This window comes from Accipiter gentilis, chromosome 15 (assembly GCF_929443795.1).
Source record: "Accipiter gentilis chromosome 15, bAccGen1.1, whole genome shotgun sequence".
Taxonomy (NCBI): Eukaryota; Metazoa; Chordata; class Aves; order Accipitriformes; family Accipitridae; genus Astur; species Astur gentilis.
This window is the reverse complement of record NC_064894.1, coordinates 21,393,171-21,406,123: the sequence shown is the minus strand read 5'-3', so window position 1 is coordinate 21,406,123 and position 12,953 is coordinate 21,393,171. Positions and strand designations below refer to the sequence as shown.

At 44.0% G+C, this 12,953-nt stretch overlaps 1 protein-coding gene across 1 annotated transcript in view; it reads left to right on the top strand.

The window, feature by feature from the left end:
* The window catches only part of SCML4 (Scm polycomb group protein like 4), a 46,913-nt gene extending 37,956 nt beyond the window's left edge, over window positions 1-8,957 (top strand). Inside the window, exons 6-7 of the mRNA XM_049818028.1 lie at window positions 3,595-3,740; window positions 8,832-8,957. Of these exons, the coding sequence (XP_049673985.1) occupies window positions 3,595-3,740; window positions 8,832-8,957 (272 nt within the window). The remainder of the gene's footprint in view (window positions 1-3,594; window positions 3,741-8,831) is intronic.
* The last annotated feature ends 3,996 nt before the right edge of the window (window positions 8,958-12,953 follow it).

Genomic DNA, 12,953 nt, shown 5'->3' with positions numbered 1-12,953 from the left:
TTCATCTGTCACTCCCTTTCCACTCTTATCTATCAATGACCGTACTCCCTCTGGGCTCTGTATGTTTGCCAAGAACATATTTAGGGAGTCTGCTATTTATCTTTCCTTCTTTCGCAGGTTTAACTCCATTTTAGCATCGGATTTCTTTGTCATGCCTCTGCAGCGTTTGGCTGTTGGCTTTCTCTCTCTCCATCCTCCTTCTCAGGAAGGTCCTGACGCCAGAGGTGGGGAGCAGAGAATAGCCTGGGTGGGGTGAGAGCTCAGACCAAGTCAGGCCATATCTTTCTGCCAGCTTCGCAGAGCTTTGGCCACTGACCCGGTGTCTCCAGCCATTTCTACGCAGGCAACGGTCTCGACTGGGATGCCCCAAGACCTTCCTCTGCAGATGAATCTCTTCACTCTCCTTCCCCAACACCGCTTCAGGCAGGAGGGGGAAGTGCTTCCCTCTGATTACCTAAATTTCCATATCCCATTCCATTAATTTGACAAATTTTTGCCACCTGTCAAAAACAGGAAATTGGATTTGACCTAGATTACGATCTCTAAAAATAATTATTGGTCGCGAGCACTCCCATCTCTTTGTAATCTGAGTATTCATTATCATCTTGATTAATTCTGATGACAGGATGGCATAGGATACCCGGGAGACATGAGACTTCTTCATTTATCTAATTCTTAGGTTAAGTGTGAATACCTTCAGATAAGAAAAAATGTATAGTACTTGCCCTGCTGCCATCAAACACTTTTGTGCTTAATATAATTTTTCAGCAAAGTGATGCTATTGAAACAAACCCCATGCCTTTGTGTAGACATGAAATGATTTATTTTCTTTTGTAAACGGAGAGATTACACTTAAATGTGTGAACTACAATGTTTAAAAGCCAGAGTAAATTAAACAACAAAATACATTTTAAAGGTATATGGAAAAACAGATTGTTTTCAGACTCACCAGCTACAAACTGTGTTCCAGATATTTGTCTGCAAGCTGCTGGTATCCCAGTTTCACCAACATTTAAAGGTAGCACCTTACACACAAGTAAAATAACACATCTTAATTCATGAAGAAGCAGCAAAGAATCCAGGACTTGACTCTAGGTAGGTAAATAAAGAGGAAACAATTTCTGAAGAATTAGTATCTACAAATAATTCTTGTTTTTATATTATTATTATATTACACCTCAGGTAGGGATTTGAAAGGGTTATCTTCACCTGCTAGGGCCCGGAAGAGTTCTAGCCATATGTCTCTTTAGAAAGGTCATTTATATATTTGTCTTTAAAAAATCAGATTTATGCTATTGATTGCTAGATTGTGAAGGAATGAATAGAATTCCTCTGTCATTTCAACCTTTTGTTCTCATCCCCCTTCCTTTCATTACAAATATTTCCAATACCTGTGAAGGCTCCCGACTGCTCTTGGGGCTCTCTGTTCCCCTTTGCCCTTTCCTGGCATTTCTGGAAGCAGCGGGTTGCAGGCAGGAGTCACTGGGCCGGGGGCTGCTCTCTCTGTGCCCATTGTGAATTCCAGGCTAAGCCCCCTGGGCTTTCCTTACATTCATACAAACTTAAGGGAAAAAATGTGATCCTCAGTAGTGGCACATCTCCCCGGACCACATTATGACAGTAGCATAGAAACTTCTGCAATCCTTCGGGCATGGCCAAACCTTTCTCTCCCCCCTCTATTTTCCGGCTGGCTTGCAAAAGCCTGGGTTTCTCCCTGACCTTTGGTTTGAGGTGCCAAGGTGCCCAATATCTCCACACATCAACTGGCATCCAGATCATCGGCAGATCAGGTAGGTGAGAAATACTCGCCCCTCTGCCTCCAAGACAAGTCTCAGTTCTCCCACTTGTCCCTGACAAAGTTACTTGATGTTACTGATGATCCAGGGGTTGGCCAAGATTACCCTGCTCGTTTTGCACTCTTTGTCTTCATCGTTTCACGCCAAAGGCTCCAGATGGTGTCTGTACCGTTGTCTATTGCATTTATTCTGTGAGTGGAGCCCAGGGTTGCCTGAGTCCATACGAACACCAATCCTCGCTGTCTAATTAAGAGGACCTGCGGCTATTCCTTGTCCTTTATATCCAGAACAGTGACTTAGCAAATGAGAGTGTAATTATCATGATATTTACATCACATCCCATTATGAAGCCCATCGACCAGATCTGCACATTCATAGCACTGCTGCTTTCTGGAGTTCATCCTTTGTAACTGCAAAATATCCCCCATTACATTATACAATAAGATGAGCATGGTGGCAAGAAAAAAATGACCAATATGCATATAAAGCCGTTATTGGGCATATATGGGCAGAGCCTGAGATAATATAAATCAGCACAGCACTATTGAAGTCAATGGAATGACAATCTACATAAGCCACAAACCCAGCCCACTGCATTTGCTCACACGAATTAGGATCGTGTTTTGAGTCACGCATGGGGATCCTCATACATTTCATCTGTCTCTGTAGGCTCAGTATTTCTCTGGAGAGCTCAGCCCTTCTCTCCTCGGCAGGCCTGATCGCCCTCTTGGCTACTTGGGGCTTCTCCAGGTTCCAGTTTAGGATCTGTGGTCTCCCTCTACTAGCACTCTTCTGTTTCCTTTTTTGTCTTCTGTAGTGTCTGCTTGCTTGCCATTTGCACCTCTCTCATTAAAAACTGGGCCTTTACAGAAAGAGATGAGCAGGTCTGGGCAAGTAACATTTTAGACATCTGTGTGCTGCCACCTGCTAATGCAAAGTTTGCTTGGTGTGGATATAAACAAATTTAAACAGCTTTCCTGTAACCTAGCATAATGTAGTTCTTGTAATAGTGAAACAGCATTAGTGGGGGTACAAATTATATTCACGTGTAGGCTGAGATTTATAATTCTGCAGAGACTAAGAATAAAAACATAAATGCACTTTCATTCCAATGTGCCTTTATTCACTTGATTTAAAGCTACAGCAATCCGAAGTGACCTTAAATCATCCAGGGCTTATACCATTAAAAAGTCACATGTGCAATGTTCATCTTTGCGTGTTTTAGTAGCTTTCCAAATAGGCATTCAGTGGGGACCATCAGCTTTGTGAGAGCCTAAGATTAGGAGGATATGGACTAGAAACCTTCCTTTAAGCTCTAAGATAAGTCTGAATATTGGAATGCAAAGAAAAAAACCCTATTTGCTAAATCCTAATTTTATCCTCTAGCCTTCACATTCAATGGCAAAAACTCCTTTGTTTAGTGCTGAAGCGCTTTCTCTCCAGGTGGGAGGGTGGTGTCTTCTTGAGCCAAGATCCCCGCTGCTTGCAGATCAGACAGCAGGGGCAGCTCGGATTAAGAGCCTGGCAGCTGGCACATTTTTCCTTCCCCAGCAGGAACCTGAGGGTTTCATGTTTTTTAACGCAATTCACCAGCTGGGATCATGTCTCCCGATAAGCAGATCGGAAACTGCTCCAAGTCCCCTTGTCTCCCCACCCCACCATCTCAGGCTGATACTTGCACACACAGATCCAGCGTCCAACGCCGCAGTGAGGCTGCCGTACCCCTGCACGCTCACAAACCAAGGAAACCACTGCATGCCATTGTAATGCACTGTTATGGGCTTTTTTGTACCGATAGCCTCAAGTCCTTCACCAGAACAACAAGATGCGGCTCGGCCATCAAGCAAGAATCCTTTGACCTGGACGGTGGATGACGTGGTTTGGTTTGTGAAGGATGCAGACCCTCACGCTTTAGGTCCCCACGTGGAGCTCTTCAGAAAACACGTATGTAGAAGGCTGCCCTTACTGCTTCTGAGTAATTTAAGCCAAATGCATGGGCAGCCCCAAGAGATAGCCAGTACATATCACACACACACACCCCCCCAAGGTGCCTTTGACTGCTACAGGCAGTGTTTGTGCACAGTCAGGCTGAACACAGGGCCCTGCAAGGAGTTCAGCACTGCTGGGGGGTTTGGGCTGAAGAAATGTTCACTTGCCGCTCGAGAAGGTGGTCAAAGACTGAAACAGGCTTCCTGGAGAGGTGGTCGATGCCCCAAGCCTGTCAGTGTTTAAGAGGCTTTTGGATAATGCCCTTAATAACATGCTTTAACTTTTGGTCAGCCCTGAAGTGGTCAAGCAGTTGGACTAGATGATCATTGTAGGTCCCTTCCAACTGAAATAGTCTAGTATGTTCTGTTCTGTCCTATTCTATTCTATTTATCGTTCAATGGGGAGACCCTAACAATGTCTTTAGAAAATGCTCACTATTGTTCCCAACCATGCCAGCATAAATTGTTTCTATGCCAAGCCTAAGAGAAAGCACTGAGGATCTGGTGCTCATTTTTCATTGTCAGATTGGCACAAAAAAGCCTCGTCTCAACAACAATTTTTTCCCAGGATACCTATGATTCTTCTCTGAAGAGCATTTTTTATGTGTCTCTAGATGTTTAACAGGAGAAACCCAAAACAGCCAAGCTTTTAATCTTTTTCCCTTCAGATTTATGTAACTACATAACCAAATTTAACAGACCTGCTGACTCACGGGAGAAATGATAGTTGCTTTTGCTAGGCAATCTCCAGTGGTAGAAATTATATTATCCTTAATTAGTAAAGGGGAAGACTGTAAACACACATCTGATCTGGAGTTTCTTGTTCTGCTGCTGTATATGGAGTTGGCACCAATGCATCTAATGGCATCTTCAGCCTCCTCCTCCTCCTCCTCCATCTCTCCTTGATCAGTTCAGACTGTCTGTGAAAATGGATTTTACCCTAAAAGTGACTTGCTTGTGTTCAGCTGGAGGTCATTTCTTTGGATGTAAATGCCTGGACCAAGGTCTAAGCAAGAGCTGCCCAGCCCTGACTCCTGAACAGCACCTTAAGCTGCAAAGCAAGCAAGAGGCCTTGATCACCAGGTTCCACTCCTTGCCTGTGTGCCAGCAGGGACGGGTGGGAGTGTGGGGCTGCAGACAAGAGCTGAGGGAGACAACTGATAGACTTCCAGCTACACATTGGGTGCAGGGTTTCCAGATACTGAGGAGAGGAGGTGGCTGAGGAGCAGGTGAAAATGAACACAGGCCTTGGTGTCTGCTCACCCTAGGCAGGTATTGAGGCCATCTGCCATTCTGCAGACAGGCTGCTGGGTTGAGAACAGGGCAGGCACACTGGTGCTAGGACCAAATCTGCAATTACAGGACAGCTGCCAGCCTACTTTCCCTGCATTCTGCAGAGAAGTTAGATCTGCCTTACAAGCTGATAATGAAAACATGGCCTACATTGGCCATGTGGGTAACGAGGCAGGTAAACAAACCACCGTTAGATTTAAAGGAACTTTCTTTAGCGTAAGTTTTTGAGACTCTCAGAAGGGGCTGTGCATCAAGAGAAAACTCTTCATGCAAGGGAGAGAGAATTGCCATGGTCTGAGGCATACAGGTACATCCCAAAGAAAAGAAATGTTTAGAGTTCATCTTGTAAATATGGACAGTGTAAAAGCATCGTTTTTGTCTAGTTTCTGCGTGTAGCAAAGGATGGCACAACGTGCTTTTATCTAGCAACAGGGCAGTGACACATTCCAGGCAGTCATGGGCCAGCTGCGCTGGAACGTGCCACGATACTACAACTGCTCTGTGACCAAAGATACCAAGCTAAATTGTCACTAAAGACCGTCCCTGTCATCCTTTGTTGAACACCCAGCACCCATGGGCTCTACTTATCATTGGTTTCCTTGTAAAATATGCCGTAGGTGTGAGAACCTGGGTAAGATTACAACACAACTCAATTCAATTACGCCTTTGAGTTATATATGTCCCTGCAATTTTTCAGCCTTCAGATCTCATCTGGATTAGCATGGAGACCCCAGGGGTGAGAGACAAGTGATTAGTCCATTAACCTTAGCCATATCTTCTTGTATGTTCAATCTTTCTATGAAGCAGGTGCATAATTTACTTAGAAGCACTTACTGTCATTGACAAGGCCCAGCTATCACCTGAAATCGTTGCATTGGCAATCAGCTCATCTGAGCTATGACACTGGGAGGGAGAGGGTGGTGGGACCACCAGGAAGAAAAGGCTGGGGGGGGTATCCTGCACGTGGGCAGTGTGCTCTCCCACTGCTATATTAAGCCATTTGGGTGTTGACCGCGGTCCCCGGCGCCAGATCTCCCAGCACGCAGTAAGGAGCTGCAGCCCTTATCCTCCGCTGCTGCAGTAGGTGTTGCAGGATGACCTGGCTCTGTCTCTGCTCTGCACACGAGAAGCAGAAGCTTTTCTTCTTGCCAAGACACCCAAGGAGCTCTGTCACAGGCAGCTCCTGAGAGTGTCCACCAAAGACCATGAAGCTGCCTACTACCTCCCCTCTGCTGTTCCCTGCTCCCTCGGCAGGACTGTGCACCAAGGAGAGCCGAGCCCATAGCTGATGGTAGATCTTTTGGCCTCATGCAAAGGAGCTGTCAGCCTGGCAGGGACCTTGTAGCAGCACTGCCCCGTGCACTGCAGTGCTCTCAGCAAGAAAGACTTGGTAGAAAGACTGGGGGAAGGGAAATGGAGGAGGGGAAGGACTTACATGGGGAATTAGCAGGTAGAAAACTCAAGCTGGAAGGGATCGAAGCAACGTTATGGTCTGACAGTTTAATTATGGCCAGTGATTGGCAAATGCATGTATGAAGGAGACAAAAACCTTTGACATAATTAATCCAATTTATTCAAATAGCAACCTGTCTCCGCCAGTGCTAGACATCAGACTTGTGAGCATGCATCTTTCTCCAGACTTTCATCTTGAGTGTTTGAGCACTGACCACTGAGCCGCCACTTGCTGCACTCCTGTCGCAGGTGGTGGCTTTACCAGGGTTGGTGTCTTGTTCAGAAGACTGAAGAATACAAAAGAAGGAAAATACATATCTGAGGCAGGATATAGATCCTGAAGTCTTTGATTTTATTCAGAATTATGTGCTTAAACACCCATGAAGATGGGGACTTTCATCTTTCTCATTCAAAGCCTCATCCTGGGGGATGGCCACCACCAGGTGCAATTCTTTTTTCCATGGCACAGGGCTTGTTTAGGGGCCACTCTGCTTTTTGAACACTATCCTCAGAGTAAGTGCTGCAAGAAGCCAGCACAGAGTAATACTCATTCTTGCAGGTGGAAGCTGTCTGTTTATACCCACGATATCATGACCTTGCAGCTCATATATTTGCTGCTCACATCCCCCTGCAGGAACACGGCAATGTTCTCCTGCAATTTTCTAACTTGCAGTGGGCCTGATCTTAACTCATGGGAAACAAGCGAATTGCACTGATGGCACTGAATTTTACCAGCTCCAGATCCGATTCAAGATCTTCTGGTGGGACTTTTGCAGACTTGGGGGCCATGCTATAGAATCCTTTTTAAAATTATTTTTTAAAAGAGCTGACATAGTAGTAGTGTAAAGAAGTTAAGCCAACATCTGCACAGGGACATGGCAAATACAGGATATTTAATTGGATGTGAATGCTCCCTCTGGCATACTCTTGTCATGGAGTTTAATTTTGACCCCCACACAATAATAATAATAAAGGAAATAATAAAATGCTGAACTCAACATTTAGAAACAGCTGCCTCCACACCAAACCCTCGACAGTGATTGTACCCTATGGCATCACAGTTCCAGGAGTTTGTTTTTCTTTCTTATGCAAATTTTAATTACATGTAATATTTATTATTACTTTCCCTTATCTTCCTTAAAATAATGGGAAGGAGAGGGGGAGGGTGAAAAGAGTTTCTATTATGGATAGAGTGGGGGTTGCAAAATGAAGACCATTAATTAATTGAGTTAATCAGAAAGTGACCTTAACTGCTCATCAGCTAAATCACCTACTAAATGGAATAATAATGATCAGGGCAAATTAGAATCCATAGTATTGCTTAATTAGTAGGTAACGGATCACAGAAGAAACATCTGACCATCAAAACCATAGAATACAATATATACAGCATTAGCGTATGTATATGTGTATAGGGATGCTCACACCCATAGCACTAGTTATGTTTTAGCTCTGATGGTCCAAGTATGTAAGTGTGGTGGAGGCCCTGGGGAGGGGTAGTATTTTTTAGCAGATCTGCTAATACAGTCAGGAAACACCAGACAAGCTTAAGATCCAAGCAAGGACAGTTGAAAGAGTCTGTGTTTTACAGTCCACAGTAAAAGAGTCTGTTCCTCTGTGCACTCAAGCTACCTTGCGCTCAGTGTAGCACTTTGTAATTTCATAAGGTTTTCAAGCCAATAGGTCTGGGATAAACAACTGAACTTGGCAGCAATTTCTTCCACTTATGTGAGGGTTAAATTAAATTTGAACAAATTTTCTTAATAAATGCAAGGAAATAAGAAAGTTACTACTTATCTTCAATTTAAGAAAAAGAAACATGTGTATATAAATATATATATATCACTGAATATGTGTACTAGAGATATGTGAAACATGCAGATAGCCAGGGACAAAGATGGAACTGAGATTCAGAGGTGTGCTATTAGCAGTTTGTGAAGCCACATCCCTCTCTCTCTCTCCATTACTCTCACTCCTTTCTCTCAAGGCTGACTGGCTTAGAGCAACCCTGATTTTTTTTAAATAATCCTCATGTTTTAATTGCAAAATAATTGAAAACCTAGACAGATCTTATAGTTCCTGAAGTATAAAACATACTATTTGATTAACCTCTCCTTTAGAGTTTCCTTCTATCATACCTCAGATTTCACTTTTTTAAAATGGGATTTCAAAATGCATGACATTTCAGCTACCTCTACGCTAAAAGACATGCTATTTCTGATTCACCTTGTTTAATGTGTCAGGATGCAGCACTGGAAGGGGGTTGACACATTTTGTTTCTCTTTCTTTCTTTTGAAACCAGGAGATTGATGGCAATGCTTTGTTGCTGCTGAAAAGTGACATGATCATGAAATACCTGGGGCTGAAACTGGGACCTGCGCTGAAACTGTGTTACCACATTGATAAGCTCAAGCAAGCCAAGTTCTAACAATTTCTTGAACAACAACAGAACCTGACCTAAATCTGGACAGAAAACTAAAGGTAACACGTTGCCTTACAGAAATGCATTCATTTGCAGATTGGTTTTCCTTCTTTTTTAACAAAGACTTTGTCTTTTTTAACATTTGTGCATTGTCACCTTTTTTTAATCCAATGGGGTCTTTTGGGCTGCTTTGCGTTAATGATTTGCCAAAAAGTATATAATTACAATAATTATTTTTTATCATTGGTATTATTATGATTATAGTAAGTCCTATTTTTGTAATCAGAAGTGGGAAATCAAAACCAAACACAGCTACGGCTTACGCTGAGGACTGCTGGAAGACAAACCAAGAGTCTCTCACTTGCCACGGGTCCACCTCGGAGGAGTAACCGCTGACCTGCATCAGCTGGGTGGGCTCCAGCTCCACCACCGCTGCTCAAGGGTCGGAAGAGCGTGGCGTTTGGTCACCTGTTGTCTGATGGGAACTGCCCCATGTCTTGCACTATCTGGAAAACTTGAATTCTTCAGTTTAAAAAAAGGAGGGGGTGGGGAAAGAAAAAGAAAGTTAAAAAAAAAAAAAAAAGAAAATAGGGGGGGAAAAGGAGGGGGTGTTGCAGCTAAAGTACTTTTTCCCACTAGAGGGAGCAGCCCTAATACACTTGAGGCTGGAGTTCTGATGCCATGGTGCTTTCTTTCTGATGAGCTTTGACCATCACGACTCTCCTATCGAGCACATCTACGAACACCGACAAGGAATCGCAGGCTCCCAGCAGGATAAGCCCGTCACCGTTTACGGATAATTAATTCAAGAAAAGCCCAAATGCAGCGAGTGTTTCTGACAGGATGTTTCCCGTTATGCCGAAGAGGGGGCGGATGGCTCCCACGGTGTCTGGCGTGCTCAGCTGTCGGCTCCCTTCCCTCCCTTCCCTGAGCCATTTCTGTCTGGCGTACAGTTTGTGGCACTCTAAGAAAAAGCAGAATTTCTGGTTTTGGTTTTGTCTGCATTTTTAAAAAGCGAGGGAGCTGGGCGGAAGCATTCCCCAGGTGGAGCTATCAATGCAGGGCACATCTCTGCACTTTGCAACGATGGTCAGGTCCAGGGTGGACGCTGTAGGGTTGGTTCCTGATTGCGCTGCGGCTTTCAGCACATATGCAGATGTGCCAGGCTTTATCGTCTCAAGTGGATTAAAAATAATGCTCTTCTGCCTCTTACACAAATCCAAAAAGTGCTCATTAATATTCCACATCGCCAGGTGGGAAAGGACAGGTCTCAGGCTGAGGAGGTAATTTGTGGCATGGGTATGCCCTCATTTTCGTCCTTCACAAAGGAGGATGATAAAGGGACACATCCGTACAGTTTAAACCCTTAGTGTGCGACAAGGAGTGGTAGCATGTGTTTGTAAGTCATGCAGGTTATTTTAAAGCTAGCCTCAACTGAATTGAGAAATGGGGTCCTGATAATATGCAAGACGTCATACTGTCTGACCCTGTTTATGAAGAACAGAATAATACCAAAAATACCTCATGGAGTAAAATTCAACTTGGTGCACATTGCTAGACTACAACTCCTACAAAAAGATACTAGTTCAAGACCTAATCCTGAAAATCCTTAACAACATGAGAAACCATATCCCACAAGACTTTCACTAAACTCTTGGGGACTACTCCCCCAAATTAAAAAAGTTGTCTGCATACGTTTGCAGGATTGGATCTTTACAGGACTGACCAGCTTTCAGCAAATCCTGTCTGCATGCTGAAACACTTTTAGTAGGAATAGCTGAATAAGTGTGTTAAATGAAAATTTGTATACTATCCAGTGATGTAATATACTGAACCCTAAACGTGCTGATGCTTGGAAGGTAACAACCACCCGCATCACTTTGTGCCCATGGTGTAGAGAATGGAAATCTGTTCAGCCAGCTGTCTGGTTGAGGCAGAGGTGACTTCACATCAACACCAAACCTGTACAGGTCATTTTTCACTCTTACATCTTTTAATAAATGGATCTTTTCCCCACAACAATCCCCAAAATATGTAAAAATCTTACTGTATTAGTAGTGTCACCTTCAGAGAGTCCTCAAATAATCTTTTTCTTCCCCCCCCCCCCTTTTTGAATTTAGTTAACCTCTCTTTTTTTCAAAAGATTATTTTAATTCCTCCACTTAGAAACCCACCTGGCTGTAGTATATCAGTAGTCAGAGCTGGTTAGAATGTATCAGATGGCTTCAATGCTGGAAAATCCCACTTTGTCAAAATCAAAACTCTTCATAAAAGCATGTCACTTTCTAATGTAAAATTCTATTTAACTGAAACTACAGCTTTTGGTAATGTCAAAACATCATTTTGACATTTTGGAAATGGAACATTTTTGTTCCAAGAATATCTTTGCATTTTATTGTATTTTCCTGGAGAATCTGTAATCTCACATTTTGTTCTGAGATTGGGGGAACCCCCCCGCAGCTACACACTTTCCTGAGCAAGATTCCTTCCCATTTAGCTGTGTGTTTCCCTCCTTCCCTTACCTGACATTACAGCTCAGAGGGCTGATAATACCAACGCAATATTTATACACTCCTTAGTGGCAATGATGTTTCTACATTTAATATGATGAAATAGTTTTCATGTATGTGTCTGATGTATACAGTCAGTGGTGCTATCTCATTCGGTATGACACTTGTAGGTATGACAGGACTGTCCAGGCCATGATATTTAATGTTCTGGTTTTTATGGGGGAGGCTGTTAGTGGATTCATTTTACATGTAAGTAGCGCTTATAACAAAAATGCCTCACTGCATATTTTTTTTTCACTGAAAGGCAATTAGGAGGCAAACATTACTGCAGTAATATTGCAATTATAACTAATTTTTCTCTTTCAAGTCTTGTCAGTGAGTGTAGTTAAACAGCTCTGCTGTGCTGAGGGTGTCAGGCCATTTCCTCAGAACAAGCACTAAAGAGCCAGAACATGCATGTCAGCCACTTCTCCATTAGCTGCTGCTTTAGACATTGCTTGTACAAATTTGCTTGCTATTCTGTTCATAGCTCTGGCTTCAGACTGCAGCCAAGTCAGTTGTGTTTTTGAACTGTTCCCAACAGGTGGGTGGATGTGCATACCCTTAAAAGCAATACATGTGCTTCTTTTCTACTTCTAAGCGCTCATAGCTGGATCAAAAGGCACTGGTTGCTTCAGGCAGTTTCAATACATTGTGAGCATTCGCTTTAAAAAAAAAAAGAAGCAAGCAGGCAAAGTCTAAGGATTTGGGGAGAGCTCTTCCCTTGCTCAAGTGCCAAGCATTAGGAGCACAGAGCCAGTGGTCCCAGGCAGACCAGCTTCTTGCATCTAGCATGGCCCACCAGCTCAGCCTCTGCTGCGACACAGGTCCGCCACGCTGCCTTCCCACCCACCCGCTGCCACGGCCTCTTCTCTCACACCAACAAACGCCTCCTTCCCCAGCCAGACCTAGCTGAGTTTCAAGAAATGCCTGTGGGAATGCCTCCACCTCTCTGAGCCCACTGTCTTGCCTGGCAGGCTGAAGAGCGCGGCAGCCTTTGCAGTGTTAGCAGCTTCGCTCAACATGATTAATGCAGGCAGGCACCCTTGGGACTGGCATGTAAAGCACCACTCTGGGCTGTTTTTGCCCTTAAACTGATTGCTGAATTTCTATAGGTTGTCAGCAGTCTTCATGAGTTGCACTTCTTTCCTTCTTAAAGAAAGGATGGCTGTGAGAGATTAAGTAGAACATTACTAGCAAAACCAGCAATAATCAGCAATTTTGGCATGAAAAGATGCCTCTGTCGGATGAGCGGCAGGAGCATAAGCCATTCTCCAGTTCAACCAGTAAGGCTCGGGTAAGGCAGGATGAAAGGACAGCGCAGGAGCAGGTGTATGGTTTTCGAGAGGAAGCGGCTCCGAAGCCTGGCCCCGACTCCGGCACCCACGGATGGCCTTTCCTCTCACCCTGGCACAACCACCCCGTGGCCCCTTCCCACTCACGGGGTGCAGTG